This window comes from Notamacropus eugenii, chromosome 1, assembly GCF_028372415.1.
Source record: "Notamacropus eugenii isolate mMacEug1 chromosome 1, mMacEug1.pri_v2, whole genome shotgun sequence".
In the NCBI taxonomy this organism is placed as follows: Eukaryota; Metazoa; Chordata; class Mammalia; order Diprotodontia; family Macropodidae; genus Notamacropus; species Notamacropus eugenii.
The window spans coordinates 199,725,361-199,742,096 of record NC_092872.1 but is presented as its reverse complement, the minus strand read 5'-3'; the positions used below and the strand labels follow the sequence as shown (position 1 = coordinate 199,742,096).

At 31.3% G+C, this 16,736-nt stretch overlaps 1 protein-coding gene across 13 annotated transcripts in view; it reads left to right on the top strand.

Annotated features, from left to right (window-relative positions):
• The window catches only part of TIAL1 (TIA1 cytotoxic granule associated RNA binding protein like 1), a 19,041-nt gene extending 2,305 nt beyond the window's left edge, over window positions 1-16,736 (top strand). For 3 of the 13 annotated variants that reach the window (XM_072624086.1, XM_072624029.1, XM_072624115.1), the window contains exons 2-12: window positions 5,716-5,812; window positions 8,847-8,996; window positions 9,243-9,297; window positions 9,444-9,531; window positions 11,424-11,499; window positions 12,804-12,912; window positions 13,423-13,518; window positions 13,667-13,751; window positions 14,083-14,206; window positions 14,521-14,660; window positions 16,361-16,736. In XM_072624086.1, the coding sequence (XP_072480187.1) occupies window positions 5,801-5,812; window positions 8,847-8,996; window positions 9,243-9,297; window positions 9,444-9,531; window positions 11,424-11,499; window positions 12,804-12,912; window positions 13,423-13,518; window positions 13,667-13,751; window positions 14,083-14,206; window positions 14,521-14,660; window positions 16,361-16,478 (1,053 nt within the window). In that variant the 5' untranslated portion in view covers window positions 5,716-5,800 and the 3' untranslated portion in view covers window positions 16,479-16,736. Of the gene's footprint in view, window positions 1-164; window positions 270-1,612; window positions 1,674-2,556; window positions 2,761-5,715; window positions 5,813-8,846; window positions 8,997-9,242; window positions 9,298-9,443; window positions 9,532-10,883; window positions 10,958-11,423; window positions 11,500-12,803; window positions 12,913-13,422; window positions 13,519-13,666; window positions 13,752-14,082; window positions 14,207-14,520; window positions 14,661-16,360 lie in introns of those variants that run through there. The other 10 variants (XM_072624104.1, XM_072624038.1, XM_072624060.1 and 7 more) reach the window with 8 other exon arrangements.

Sequence of the window (16,736 nt, the reverse complement as noted above, 5' to 3'; positions counted from 1 at the left end):
TAATGGGGAATGCAGCTGTTATCTTTTGTTTTGTTGGGTATCTTTTATTTTATCAGTTTTCTGCTTTGCGCTTCCGTCTTGAGCATTCCGAGTTAGATTCCTACTCTCATACTTACGTCTGGTTTTCGTAATTTAGAGTTTACTTTAATTGTCCCTGTTAATAGACCAAACGATCTTGTGGGAAAATTACTTTCTTTGGAATGGGGTTAAGATGGTTACACCAGCAAGTTGAACATTTGGCTTCCTGTTGGTTTACCCTAACCAAAAAAGTAAGTGACCCAGTAATATATTTTAATTTGAAAATTATTCTCCTTTTTACTATTTATTTTCTTGTAAACATTGTATGACTTAACCCTCTCCCACCATCTTTTCAGGAGAAGTATTTTCCATCTTAGATTTTTTAGAATGAGGGCCCACTTAAGCAGACGGAATATTTGAATGAAAGGCCCCTTTGGGTGGAAACTTTGTATTAATATTTTGTGTTGTCTTTTCAGTTTGGTCTTCTCTTTTCAGAAAGAGGAGAACTGAAGCAATCTTGAAACTTATTATTTGCTAATGAAGTCAAGTTCTATTGTTTAGTTAGTGATGTGTACTTTGACTTGAGGTATTTGGAAGAACTGAGTTTAACCCCTAGCTAGAATTTCTTTAACAAGGTAGAAGTTACATTGTGTCTAAAATCTGAAATGTTATTTACATCATAACAGATTCTGAAGAAATAGCTGTATCTTAATTGACACACTTGCCAATTACTATTTAGACCAAAAATTATTTTCCTCTAGAAACAGAGCAGTGTTACTGAGATTTTTCACTCATTCCACGTAAGACATCATATTTTTACTTCCACAAGTCTCATCAGGCTTTATCCAACAGACCTAATATGCTAACCACTTTTATGTCACCAATTTCTACCCCTACCTCCTATACCTTCTCATCTCATGCTCTGACACTCACCTAAACATGGATTTATCTGTTTACAGGTATGTACAAATGTGTTGTGTATATATACATAAGTAAATCCTGTAAACTCTATCCATACCTTTGTTCGTCAATTCATGTTTCATTGCCCTGTCTCCCTTTTTCTTTCTTTGACTCTGCTGTGGTAAGCTCTCTTCAGACTTCATCCATCCTCCTATGTATTACACCTTGTACACTGTCTTTTATGTAATATCTACTCAGTGTTTTATGTTGATTGTATTCCTTTCATCAAGTATAGCTAGCAAAAAATCCTAGTTCTCATTATAAACAGTTAACCCTATTTCATACAGGATGTTTCATTTTTTTATTCAATATCATAGAAATCACTAATAAAAATTTAAGATAAAGTAAGTTCAGATTTGTGATGTATCAGAAAAAAAAGAATGAGTTTGAGCTATTTTTTTCTTGAAATATACCTTCTGGGTTTTTCCTTTAAAAGATACTTGCAGGCACAGGTTTGAAGATGTTAAAAGGATTAATGTTAGATACTGTGTCTATTTTCCTTAATTACTTTGATCATATGATCTATGGAATATGTTTTCAAGCAGTTAGGATGCTTTTAATCATGTGCTCTAATCAAGACTTGTCTGTTACCCTGACATGCCTGTGTGTTACTAGTGAGGTTTTTTCCCTACAGACACACACAAGCTAAGACATATGGTTCTATCATCAGAAAACAATGTGGTGTTAGCTAATAGGTAGGTTTTTAAATGTTAATTACCTATAGTATTATTTATTTATTTTGTAGTGCTTAAAGTGGTATAGGATTGCTTTATTGAGAATAGTGTTATATTTGCCATACTCTACTTGAAATGCTTATTTTTTAATGTTTTTATTGTTTTCATCTGACATTAATTTTTGTTTAATAGACAGTAGGTAACTGGTATGGAAACATGCTAGAAACCTGCCTCATAAGACTACACCATCCAGGCTAATACTGAATGTAGCTTTTTTCAGGGAAGAAGGGAAATATGTTTTCACGTATTGTATGCATGCTGAATCTATGGGGAATAAGTCTCTTTATTATAATAGGGGAGGTCCTACTATATTATCTTATTTTACTATTTACCTGAGGTGCCAGATTCTAAAGGAATTATGGATTTAGAAAAATCACATTAATTGAATCAGACTGATAGTGAAAAGTAGAAGGCTTTAATTTGACTCTTCCATATAACTGAGAAACAGTTAAAAGTATGAAAAATCTAAATTCAGTATTATTAATAGGAAAAACTGTATTAGGACCCCATTATAGAACTTCATGACATCAAAGATTTGATTATATTGTTAAATCGGTTCCTCCATTATATGTATTGTATATCCTAGTAACAATATCAAAAACCATAACATAGTATGTCTGCTTTGCTGACTGCAGCACTCCCACTCTAATAAAATAGTTGTGTCTGGCCTATGGAAGCAACTTTGAATAAGTGATTTGTCAGGGATCTACTTAAGGATGCTCTATTTGACCTCCGGGGATTTGGTAAGAACAAAATAGGTTGGTTTTTCTTTTGTTGTTCAGTCCTTTGTCTTTCCATCCCCTCTGCATCCCGGGACTAACAACACTGACCACTGTATTCCCATAAAATAGTGTTTTAAAATAAGTACCATCAACCTTACAGGCATAGGTGGTAGTTTGGTAATGTGGAGTGTTGCTGTTAAACAACTTTGCTTCAGCTTTTTGAACTGGATTTTAACTCTGATATTAGAGATGAAAAATATCATTTTCAGTTTAATACTTTCAATTTCTACAGTTCCTGCCCTTAGAAGAGAAAATAGTGCACTAAGGTATGCCCTTCGTTTTTTCCTGCAGTCTAATTAATTGTCAGGTGTACCCTTTTACTAACTTTGTTTTGGAATTCCTATAAAGTTTTCACCTGTACGCTGATTTCCCTTCAAATGCAAGGATTTGCAGTGTAGAATCTTTCTAGTATTTTAGATTCTTCAGGTAACTAAGTAAAATTTTGTTCAATGAATATTTCACGTAATGAGCATTAAAGGGGCTAGGGAAACACTGACAGCTATATTTTGCAAGGTAGAAGAAAAGGGTAACTTACCTTTCCCATTACACAATATATTTTTTTAAGTACAAGTGATCTGTAGAGCTGAGTTGGCTATTACAAATGTCTTAAGACTGGTTTTGTAGTATTTTCTAGGAAAAATTTAATATGTGATGATGTAAAACCAAATAGTATAGTGTAGGTGGGTTTTTTAATAGTAACACAAGAGAAATATATCACCTGCTTTTTTTTAAAGCATCATGTAATATGTGATGTATGCGACTCTTTGAAAGTTATGCTGTTATAGGCAAAAGAACTGGTGATCAGATTTTGGCAAAAATTTAGGAGACTGTATTAGGACCCTCTTAACATTAGGATGTTAATGTTACAGGAGTGATCTTAGTGATGACTTTTTTGGAACTAAACGTTCACTACTAACATTTATGTGCATTGTAAAAACTAGGCTATTCATTTTTCTCTATAAAATGAGGACTTTGGGGGAGGGGAAAGTAAAGCTGAGAAATCTGATATAGAAATGTTTATCGGTTGCTACATTGTAAATTATATTCTATTCTGAGATAATAAAATTGATCTGAAAATTGTTATATAGTGCTATCTCATTACTAGAAATGGACACAGTTATCTAATTGTTCATTTAGGGAATTCTTTAAAACCGGTTCTATATATATATATATATACACACATACACACACATATGTCTTTATACATATATTGAGACATAAAGTCTACATTTTGGAATTAAGTGGTCTGAAAAAGGAATAGATCTAGAATAACTATTTTATGATCATAACCTCTTGAAACTATATATTTTCCATAAACATTTCCTAAACTTCAAAAAGTTTTACATAGTTTTTCAAAATTTTTAGTACTTTAACATAGTTTTTTAATACATATGCTTCTAGGTTGATTATTAAATTGTCTCAAATAAAAATGATAGAACCTATTTATTTGTAATCGTTATAAGAGTGTAGTCTCATATTTTAACTGAAAAATTAAACTAGTTCTTTTGGTTAAATAAAGCATAGTTTCTCACAAGGTTCAATTGTAGGATAGCTCAGGTAACTGCATAGAAGAAAGCTATGGCCACTAAACTACATCACAGATTAATACTGGTAGTTCCAAGCAAATGAATATAGATGATTTATAAGTCCATTACTTCTGCTGGAAAAAGGCAATACAATATGTGGTCTTCTATTGGATCAGTGATGTTGTATGTGGATGCCACTGTATGGGACATCAGCAAAGTTTGTTTCTGATTTTATGTTTGAGGAATCAGTTTTATAAGAAACTTTGGTTGAAATTATTTGCTATTAGAAAAAATATGTCATTTAAGGGATTGTTTTTGTTGCCTTTTCTAAACATGTATATCAATAGTTTCTACTGTAAACATTTTAGTACAACTAAAAATTGTTTATTATCTCCATCAGATTTTTATAATTTTACCTTATCTTGTGTCATTTTCTCTTTTGGATTTCTAAATTTCAGAGAAATATAGATGGTTTAAAACTATCTATGATGCACATAGGACTTATTTTTGTTCAGAAATTTGTCTGGTTTTCCAGATGTGTATTATAGTGATAATGAAACTTATATAATTTCTTCCAAAAAAGCTAAATAAAGCATGTGAATATTTTATCTGTATTGTTTTGTTTATATGATTGAAGGATACTATTTATATGTAAGTTCTTTGTTTTTTATGGAAGAGTGGCCATCTTTACATACAGTAAGTGAATCCTAGAAGATTTATAAATTCTGGAGATAAAGCACTTTTAAAAATCCATAAGAGAAGGCATATTAGGTTTACTTTTTTGTTTCTCTGAATCTTCTAGGATCTTCCCTCTCCCCCAGTTACTTCTCCTTCTCTTCCCTGTATCTCCATAAAAGTTATATATTTGATTTTAAGAAAGTTAATATTCAAACTTACTCTCTTCAAAACTATACTTTTATAAGGAATCTGATGCAAAGTATAGCTAGGTGAATAAGGTGAAATGACTATGTAAAGATGCATAATATAGCATATTAACTTTTTTTACTTAGATTATGTCATGTGAATTTTAATTCAGTAAAGTACAAAGTTAAACTAATAAGAATGTAAAATTTTGTTTCGAAATTCACTATTTCATTTTCCCATCTCCATAAGTCTTCAGTGATATTGGCCATATTTTAAAAAGAAGTGTGTACATGTCTATATGTACTTATGTTGGAATTATATATTTATATTGGAATTCTCCCAAAATACTATTTAGGGATTAAAATAGACCCACCTTATAAATTGTTCCCTTTTTGGCTTGTTAACATCTTAATTCTTGGAGGTTGGTGTTTATAATACAAGTGATTGTTTTGAGTTGAGACTATTTGGGGGCTATTATCTGTAATACAGATCTTAGTTTGAGAGGTTTTCCTTTTTTCCTCTCAAATAGTCTATGGAAATAAAAAGCCTGTTCTGCAGATAGAAAAGAACTGAAATAATTATAGTTATATTAACTATAAGGCCACAACTTAAAGTTGCTCTTAAAGTTCTCAGAAACTACATCAGTAGCAGAAAATTTTCTGGTACTTAGAAAAAAGTAAATTCACGTTTTCTTTGTAGGATAAGGCCCAACATTAAGAAACTGAGAAATTTTATCAAGATAATGAAATATCCTAAATTGTCTAAAAACTAGTCAGTGGCAAGTAAGATGATAATATTTGTGAAAATATTATTTTTCCCCCTCTTGTGTAGCTATGTAGGAAATCTCTCCAGGGATGTGACAGAAGTCCTTATTCTTCAGTTATTCAGTCAGATTGGACCATGTAAAAGCTGTAAAATGATAACAGAGGTAAGATCTTCCCAATAAAATGTGGCATCAGCTACCATAGCTTTTTCATTTTAAAAATGTGGTGATTCATGTGTTGATAGGTAAGGGTTTTTGCTGTAAGCTCTTGGAATAAGAGCTCTGTCAAAGGGAAATTAAAGTTTGGACAGATTGGTTCTATTACTTAGATACTTTTGTCAAACTGTGCTCAGACGTTTCAATTAAAATCACCCTTCATGCTGTATAGTTGTCTTCAGAAGTTGCTGAATATAAAAAGGTGTTGTTCTTGATGTTGCATCTGCTCATGTTGAAAACCTGAGTGAAGTTATTTGAAAGTAAAAATGTTACTAATTAAATGAAAATATGAAACTAAGGAGTCATACTGTATGGAATCACATGAAATTGTAATATACTTAGTACTATGCAATACATCTTAGGAATATTTGGTAACCACTGATTGATAATGACCAGCTTGGTATACAGCTACACTTATAAAGTAGGAATCTATTCTTATATTTAAAAGAAACTACCAGGAAGATGTTTGGAACAAAGTCTATAAACAGTATTTCCTTCATTTTTTCTTTTTTTGTTACATCCTTTTTAAATTAACCTATATTCTCCTCTGTTACTTTGGATTTATATAGGTTAAGTTGTATAATCCTAAACTTCCTTTTGTCTTCCAAATTTGGAATTCCCATCATCTAACAATAATTGTTGATGTCACTAACAAGTGTAAAGGAAACAATTCACTGCTGTTGTTTCAAGTGTTACTTAGTGATGCCCTTTAAAGTTGTAGAGCTGTAGAAGTGGAAGAATCCAAAGATCCTTGAACAATTAGTAATTTATTTCACTTTTGAAGTAGTTTCATTTTAAAGCTTAGAGTCTTATTTTCCTGTTGCAATCTTGAGGTACTTTTGAGAAGGTTCTATACATAACAAAATAGACTTTGAACCATTTTTATTTATGTTATTAGGCATAATATATCAAAAGTTTTTACAACTTAGCATAATGCAATAAATTTATTTAAAATATTAGTTCCTAGAGTGCATATCTTAGAGCACTTGGCACACTATAAGCACTAAATAAACATGAAATTAGCTAGCTATTGCAAGTAGGCTAATGCTTTTAGCTTTCAAAAGCCTATAGCATTTTTTTTTTTTTAGGTAACAAGTAATGAAGACTTTATTCTTCTTTTTTCCAAAACTGTTTTAGAAATGGACTATATATTTCTCTACAGTTAACAATCTGTGCTAGATAACTCTGAGACTACTTAGTGGTAGGAATGAAAGAGTAAATAATACTAACAGATTTTGTAAAGAGTCAGAGGACTACTATGTACCCATAGAGTTTTAGCTCCATATCTCCATTGTTAGCTTTCTCTTTTATCAGCGTTATTAATATTTGTTAATTAGCATGCTTAAATTTGTTGTAAGACTTGAATTCTTTTCTCTCAGTTTTCACAAGTGAGAATAATGTTGACACTTCCAATAATAGGATTTTGTATGACACCTCGGGATTTTTTGCCAGAGCTAATGATCACAATTCTCTGTTTCTGATTAAATGTAATCTGATTGTTTTTGTCACTGTTGTTTTAAGAGTCCCATTTTGGGATCACATTACTGAAATTTTTCCAGTCACAAGAAAACAGTTGTGGTTGAAAAATTTTTAGTTTCCTGGTGTTGTGTCTTTCAGTCCACCTTGACACATATTCAATAATTCAGTAGCATTGGCAGTGATCAGGGAAGGTTGTGAATCGTATGTTTATTATATATACTGTGCCATTATGAATTAACTTAGAATCTAATTTTGCAAAATTGTTTTTGTAACAATTTTTTGTCACATTGTGTACTTGTAGACATGTCCTTAAACATTGTTTATTTGCATTTTCAGAAAATACTTGAAAATTTGATCACTGAGATCAAATTCAAAGTTAATAGACAGTCCTTAACTTCTTTTGGAGAAGATCTCTGAACTAGATTTGTGAAATTCTAGGAGGACTTATTCTTAGAGAATTTGTTTCAGTAGGTACTAAAAGTCTCAGACTTTGCTTCTTTTTCTTAATTTTTCTTTTTTATAAGTTTTTTATAATATTTTATAAATTTTATTAATTTTTATTTTTTTTAAATTATATGTAATCTAGTCTACCAGTACCATAGGAAATATCCTATGGTACTGATGAAAGCCAGAAAGGAAAAGACTTGCTTTGTAATTTATTATCCTGTACTTTTTTTTGTATTCATGAAAGTCTAGAAGATGCAAGAGTATAATGCATGAGTATACCTCATCCATTTCAGATGCACATAGGAGAGAAAAGCACTAGTAATTAGTGATCCTCACCCTTCTGTTCTAAATTTCAAGTTCTTTTTAGTTTAACTTTTGGAGTTGGAAAGCTCTTAGAGATCATCTAGTCCAAGCCTCTCATTTTACAGATGAGGAAACTGAGAAGTAAGGAAGTGAAATGACTTGCCCAAAGACACCCAGGAAAGTTAGTGGTGGAGCTGGAACTAGAACTGGAGTCTCTCTGACTCCACCCTCTTCTGCTATTCAGCACTGCCTTTAATGATGTATGCAGCATCATTTCATTCTTGGTGTACTTAATTTTATGTTTTGAACATCATTGGCAAAAATAGTCTTTAAACTAGTTCTATTATAGAAATTGAATTTTATGTATTTCTCATTAATTACTTTATGGTTGATTACTTGTTAATCCTTGGTCCAATATTTTTAACTAATACCAGTGATAAATGTTGAAGCACTTTGGTATGTACTAATAATTTTAATAAAGAACACTGTAATGTTATTAGCACCAAAATTATCAGAAATAATTTTTGATATAAAGTTAAATTATTAGAAAGTTACAAAATGATTAGACTACATTCTGATAATTTAAAATTAATATAGACTTGTCATTATAGGCCTTTTTATAGTTCTTTAAGAATACCATACTATTCTTCTTCTTATTACTCTTAAATTAAAATGTTAGGCTTCATTAGCTATTTGCAATCTCACTTAAAATTCCTAGCTGTCAGTAATGTTTTTTCCTGGATTTTCTTCTCAGCAACCCGACAGCAGAAGGGTCAACTCTTCTGTTGGATTTTCTGTTTTGCAGCATACAAGCAATGACCCATATTGCTTTGTGGAATTTTATGAACACAGAGATGCAGCTGCTGCATTAGCGGCTATGAATGGGAGAAAAATTTTGGGAAAGGTAAGTTTGAAGAACATTTTGTAAATTTTAAAAAGTAACTCCACACACATATGTTTGCATGCTAACCACTTTTGGTTTGTGTTAATTTTTGGTGACTTTTCAAACACAAAAGAACTCCTAAGTCATAATATGTTTTTGCTTTTATTCAGTCTGATACACTTCATTAAAAAAAAAAATCCTTCCAAATTTAAAGTCACTGACCACAGTGAAATGACTAATTATATTAAATGCAATCTTTATTTTTAGGAGGTCAAAGTAAACTGGGCAACAACACCAAGTAGCCAGAAAAAAGATACCTCTAGTAAGTATATTGTAGCTATTAATGTACACGTCAGGGATCAATATGGTAGCATTTTTATGAATCCCTACTTAATCATGTTTTCTCCAATCCTGAGGTCTACTAACTAAGTTCCTGAGTGTTTTTATCATAAAATGCTTCGATTCCAGATCACTTCCACGTATTTGTTGGAGATTTGAGTCCAGAAATAACAACAGAAGATATCAAATCAGCATTTGCTCCTTTTGGTAAAATATCGTAAGTATTATTATCAGTATCTCACTTAGTAGTGCCAGGAAAGTTGTTTAAGATTGACTTATTTCAGAATTAAGGTTTTTCCCCCCGGTTAGCATTGTTTTATATTATATTATTTAAACTGCAAATATGGTGTTTTAGTGTTTTTGAGTCTTGTTTTCAACTAATTCTGTGCATAATGTATGTTTATAAATGAAATTGTTCTCTATGTTGACTTTAAAGAATATGTTTAGTAGATTATAAGTAAATGCTAACCTAAGGTCCAAGTTTTTAAAAATGTTTTGAAAATGTGTTAGATAAAGATAAATGAAAGGAACTGTGATTTAGGCTGTGTATGAATGCTTTGGCGGGAGGAGAGGGAGAGGAGTAATAAGGTAAAATCTTAGAATGTTTTATGTTATTAATTTAGTAGAGTGAACTTGGGGAGATTATTTTTGCTTAAATGTAAAATATGTTGTTTTTATGATTTAGTCAGTAATAATTTTGTTAGTATTAAAATGTCTGAGTCAAAGGTATTGTTATATTTGAATAGATATTCTTATTGGTGATACATGATTATGCTAGAAATGGGAAAATGCCATTTGATCTTTCTCTAACACATGTTGTAAAGTAAAGTTCACAATATATTCTGTGATCAAGTGTATTAGAAAATTAAAATTTTTGCAAGTGCTAAAAGTATACCTTGTCTTGCTGTTTAAAAGCAGGATATTTTGTAGATTTATTTTCTACAGATTTAAATTAATGAACATTTAATATGACTTTACAGGAATATAATTGAGCTAAGAACAACAATGTTCATTTCTCTACAGTTTTTGTTGTTCTGTATATTTAATTTTAATGGACCAATATATTTAATTGTTAATCTTCTATTTTTGGTGTTTGCTTTGCTTTTAAATCTCTTAGGTGTGGTAAGTAATACTATTTTTAAAAATCAGTATAAAAAGAATAATACAGGTTGCTGTTTCTCAATCTTTATTTATACCTGAGACCTGCAGTTTTTCTAAAGTCCAAGTCACAATTAAAAGTAATAGCATTCTGGTTATTTTGCAGAATTGCTCATAAGAATGGACAGGATCTTGAAGGCTAACTGCAAGGAACTGTGCACACTGGAACTCAGTTGTAGATTTTTTTTCTCATTTTCTATTTATTCTTATTATACATTATTTATATATACATATTTTAGTATTTACATTTTAACATTCTATATTCAGTGCAGTTCTATATTTCCAATCATTTTAACTTACTCACTAAAAATTTCTGTGTAAATTTGTTGTTTTCGTACTGGTGTGCTTAGCATTGTTGTTAGTTTTTTATTCTCCTTTCTTAAATTTCTGAAAATGTCAATTTTTCAAAATTTACAGCTGCCCAAACTCCAAAATGATGGTAGAGAATTGACCAAGAAAAATAAAGAAATCTGTTAACAGGCCATGTATGCCTTTTTAATTCCTATTTTTTTCCTCTTTTTCAATTTTTTAATATTTCATATATTTTGTATCACTAGGCAGAAGACATTTAACTATTTAGAGATTGCATGGTAAAGTAGTTAGCATTGTTAAAGTTAATTTATAGAACAGTAAACCTTAGAAGACCATAGTTAATAGAATATTAGATTAGGAAATTATTGTTCCCTTTAATCTTCAAATTTGAGCATTTAGTTTTAGAAAGAACAGGCTGTATTTGATAGGTTGCATGTTTATTACATGTTTTTGTCCTACTGCTTTTTTCTAACAGGTAAAGAAGCAATAGGGAGAGTTCAGGAATGGCTATATAGTTAATTAGGGTTAACTGGAAATTTATATAAAAATATGCTCACGATACAGTGTGTGTGGTTCCTTTTAGTTTTTATTTTTAAGGTAATTATTATTTCCCTCATTTAGCTGTGCTTCTTTTCACAGGGATGCTCGGGTAGTTAAAGATATGGCAACTGGAAAATCAAAAGGCTATGGTTTTGTATCGTTTTATAACAAACTGGTAAGTATCTTCTACCTCCAAATTTTGTTTCTGGTAGAAATTTTAGTCACTGATGTATCTGGAACCTAACTATTCCTGATATGTAATCTATTAGCTTAGATATTTATTGTATATGGTAGTTTCTTTGTTTTTTAACATACCATCCTCATTCTTTGTCCTTCAACTTGAATATAGGAACATGATATTAGTTGGTAAACATAAGGAAGATTTTTTTTAAATGTTAGCATAGGTAAAGTGGGTACTTTGTATGATAGTTTTAGAACAGAAATTTGGCTACAGTAACATCTATTGAAATAGTAACCACACTTGAGTGGTACTAGTAATGTGCTGACAGTAGGATAATAAAAAAATTAACCTTTTCATATTTTCTTGGATAGTACTGCTTTCTCTGCTTTATAAATAACAGTAATTTATTTTTTCTACTTCCCATTTGTTATCTCTTTTTGTAACTGGGAATTTAAGGCTATACAAGAATATTGGAATGAAAAATAAAGCAGACTGTGTGTGGTCTTTTTATTAGCAAAAAAAAAATCAGATATAGCCTAATGTCTAAACATTTTATTGACCATAAAATATAAATTGAGACACTTAAACCAAAAGCTGATACTAGTTTTTTAGAAACAATTTTCAAAAAAATTGTTAAACTTTTGTTTCAGGAACTTAGAACCTTTGCATTTCATTAAAGCACTGAAATTTTGAGTATGTAAACTCAATTACTAGTGACAGGTTTTTTAAAGCACTTAAATTATACTAGCTAAGTCATGAATGATTAAATGTTATAATGCATTGACTTAGAATAATGTAGTTTTCTGTTAAGATGGGCTTCATTTTTAGGTGTGCTGAAATCAGTTATGTTAAAAAACTGTTTTTAAATATGTAATTTTATTCACAGAAACATCTGACTTTAAGTTTATGATGGGGAAAGGTTGTTATTGTAATGACACTTTAAAATTTTCTTGGATCAGGGTTTTTTTTTTTAATTTTCGTTTTTACTTTAAGAATAAACTATTCCTTGATTACCAACTCAGTGTTTTGAAATTGGTAAGTAAAAAATGTTTTGAATCACTTGAGTTGAAATTAATATATTGATTTTAATCCATTTACCAGACTGTTGCTTTGACTTATTTGGGATATCTTTGAATTAAAGCTTACTGATGTGATTTCTTGAATTCTTGCACAATTCCAAAATTCTAGTTCCTTATAAGAGACTATATTTACTGGTAATTGTTTTGTCTAGTAAATTGTTTCAAATTTCTCAGCCTTCTATTATTATTATTATTATTGTTTTGTTTTTGAATTTGTAGGATGCAGAAAATGCAATTGTACATATGGGAGGTCAGTGGCTGGGAGGTCGTCAAATACGGACCAATTGGGCAACACGTAAACCACCAGCTCCTAAAAGTACACAAGAAAGTAAGACAATTACTGTTGTTAAGGTTATAGGGATCACCATATGTAGCATGAAGAATTTAATTGGGGTCTGATTTATGGATCCATTATAGAATCATGTCCATAGCATGGACAGTTTAATTGGGTTCTGATTCATGGCATCAGGACAGAATCATGTCATAGTGGTCTCAGTAATACCAACCAATTATAATAATTTTATCCTCAGAATTCTAGGTTTCATCCTAAATTTACTGTCTCCTGAGAAAATGGGGTTTGTTTTGAGCACATGTTCTTTGAAGTAATGTAAAATTAATTAGATTAGAATTAGTAGATGAGGTGATATAATTACACGGAGAGGAAGACTCATATCTTCCTTTTTTCTCTTTTTGTAGAATTACTTTGTTCACTTTTGCATGCTGATATAACAGTTCAAAATAGTATTGTGTCTAAACAATTTATGCTTCTCAAAAGCTGAATTCTGTAGAACTTTACAGCTAATAAAACGCAAACTTCCCATCTTCTTTCTGTAAAAAGATAACACAAAACAGTTGAGATTTGAAGATGTGGTAAATCAGTCAAGTCCAAAAAATTGTACTGTGTACTGTGGAGGAATTGCTTCTGGGTTAACAGGTAGGATCTGTTTTCTTATTTTGTTCTAGTGGATATTTCTGTATCATTGACATCATTTCATGGTATGACACCATTTCATGGTACAAATCTGCTTTAAATGTTATGGGGGTTTTTGTCTTTTTTGTTTGGTTTGGTTTGGTTCTTATAGATCAGCTCATGAGACAGACATTTTCACCGTTTGGACAGATTATGGAAATAAGAGTTTTTCCTGAAAAAGGTTATTCATTTGTCAGGTAAGGTTGCCACATATAGACATTTTTGTTGCTTTAAAAAATGTTGATTCATTCCTTTGAATTGTTTTTGATTGGCACCATAATACCAACATGCCATATGCTAGCATTCTTTTGCAATGCAAATCTTTTTATAGGCCCATAGGATTTACCTCTTAGAAGATAGGAGCCATATCTGTAAGCTGTCATTTTGCATGCATGCTTCATTGTGCAAAGTTTTAAAATAAAACCACATACATCCAAAATGAAGTCTATAACAAACAACAACAAAAAAAACCTTGCAACTGTGTGCCTTAAAATAAAAGTTTTAACATGTTGATTTTTCACCTCTTAGATTTTCAACACATGAAAGTGCAGCCCATGCTATTGTTTCAGTAAATGGTACGACAATTGAAGGACATGTAGTTAAGTGTTATTGGGGTAAAGAATCTCCTGATATGACTAAAAACTTCCAACAGGTAATTGGATTCATGAATTTCACACTGTTTTATATGAGTTAAAATATGTCCTAGAGGGAGTTTTATAACTTTTTGATGAAAAATCTAAAGCATAGTAACACTTTTAAATGTCTTTAAATGTTATTAAAAAGAGAATAAACTTAAAGTTGTGCTGGTATCTCTTCACAGGTGTCGCCTTTAAAAATTTTCTTAACAGTGCCCTACACCATGAGAGTCTTCTCTCAATATGTTCTTTCTCTTGTCCTCTGTCTTCTCACAAAATTCTGAATAAGATTTGTTTCTTACATGTTATCTAAGCTATTTATTTTTTCTAGGTTGACTATAGTCAATGGGGTCAGTGGAGCCAGGTGTATGGAAATCCACAACAGTATGGACAGTATATGGCGAATGGATGGCAAGTGCCATCTTATGGAATGTATGGGCAAGCATGGAATCAGCAAGGATTTGGAGTTGAGTAAGTTTCTCTTCATATTTTGATAAAAATCTCCATCAAGTCTATTCTGACTTTTCTGAGTTGCTGGTTGGTTAAATTGTAGTAAAAGTGAAGACTTTAAACCTTTTATAGGAATGTGTTTGATATAGATTTTTTTAATCCTTATTGCCTAACAGTCATAAGTGGTGAATGATTCAGCAGATTTCCTTTTTCCTAGTTATACTTATTACATTCTAAAATAGTGCCAAATAAAACCCATGCATAATAAATTGAAAATCCTCAAATTTATTTTACACTAGTATTCACTGTTTACTGAGGATTGTAAGAAAAGGTTAAAATGTCTCTACGTTGTGGTGGTCTTCACACGGTACTCCAGCTGCTCCTGAATTCTTAAGGAATGCAGTTTAGTCATATAAGGAAGATAGGATTAGTTAGCTTTGAGTCTTAATAATAGTATTTTTTTCCAGTTACATGTAAAGATAGTTCATTTTTGTAAACTTTTGAGTTCCAAATTTTTTTCCCTCTTTCCCTTCGATTCTCCCCCCCCAAGACAAATAAGCAATCTGATACAGGGTGTACATGTACAATCACATTAAACATATTTCCACATTAGTCACGTTGTAAAAGAAAAATGAGATAAAAGGAAAAAACAATAAGAAAGAAAAAAATGAAGTAAAAATAATATGCTTCAATCTGCATTCAGACTCCATAGTTCTTTCTCTGGATGCGGTTAACATTTTCCATCATCAGTCTTTTGGAATTGTCTTGGATCATTGTATTTCTGAGAAGAGCTAAGTCTGTCATAGTTAGTCATTGCACAGTGTTAGCTTTGAGTCTTACTAGGCATTGTTAGAATAATGTGGTGTGTAGTTAGCTTGATGTATATTCTCATAAATTTGAGTGATTTCACTTGTGTGATGTAATCTGTAAGCCATAAGGTAGCATGCCTTTATTTAATTGGATTTTTTTGCATTTTAATTTCTCAAATTTATATAGTTCTGAAATGAGATTTTACTTTATATATGGAATAAATAGAAAAGCTTATCTGATACCAAATAGAATATGTAGCACTTATTATTTTTTTGCTCCCATGAGTTAGTCCCTGGCTTATTTCAACATCACAGAATCTCAGAATTTGAAGGAACCTCAGAGGCAAGCTATTCCCAAACTATATTTGGATAGAAATATCTTCCCCATCTCTCTCACTTCCAAGCCAACAAATGACTGTGTTGCAAAATTTTTTTTTAACCTTCAAGGCAGTGGAGGCCACCATCTCCTGAGGCAGCCCTTTCCACCTTTGGGTAATGAGTTGCTAGGAAATGTTTGAGTCTCAGACAACCGTAAGCCTTCCTTTTAAAATCTCCTATGGGCTTTACACTATGTATGCAGTACTCTGAGGTTGTATAGTAGAACATGCCCATATCTAGTTATATGTGACTTCTAGTGTATATAAAATTTCACTATTTTAAACCATTTTTTTTTGTAGACTAGTGGGGCATGCAGCCCGAAGATGGTTTTTTTTCCTATGGTTCTGTTGTCTTTTTTGATCTTTCTGTTTCGAATAACTATAAACCTATGTAGAGCAAGTATATTTTTTTATTAGCATCTCCTTAAAAATTTTGCAATAAATATGCTGCTGCAAGAAGTTTTTTGTTATCAAAGAACTGTTAGATTCTGTATCTTCAACGTAGATAAATTCTAAATGAAATCTTTCTTTATAGCCAATCTCCATCTGCAGCCTGGATGGGTGGATTTGGTGCTCAGCCTGCCCAAGGACAAGCTGCTCCTGTAATACCTAACCAAGCTGGATATGGCATGGCGAGTTTCCAAACACAGTGAGCTTGGACTCTTTAAACAAAAGGGTAATTCATGATAGGCTTCAGTTTCCAGTGACACTCTGTGAAGATGGGAACGTAGACATCGAGAAATGGAAATATTTATTTTTAAAATGGAAATGTTTGGAACCTTTAGCACAGCTTTGCTTTGGTGAAGGACACACATGTCTTCTAGTTCTGCCTTTTTAAGTTTTTGTTCATGATGGATATGAACATGATTTTTCTTTGTGTACAAAAACAAAAATAAAGTCAATAAAGACAA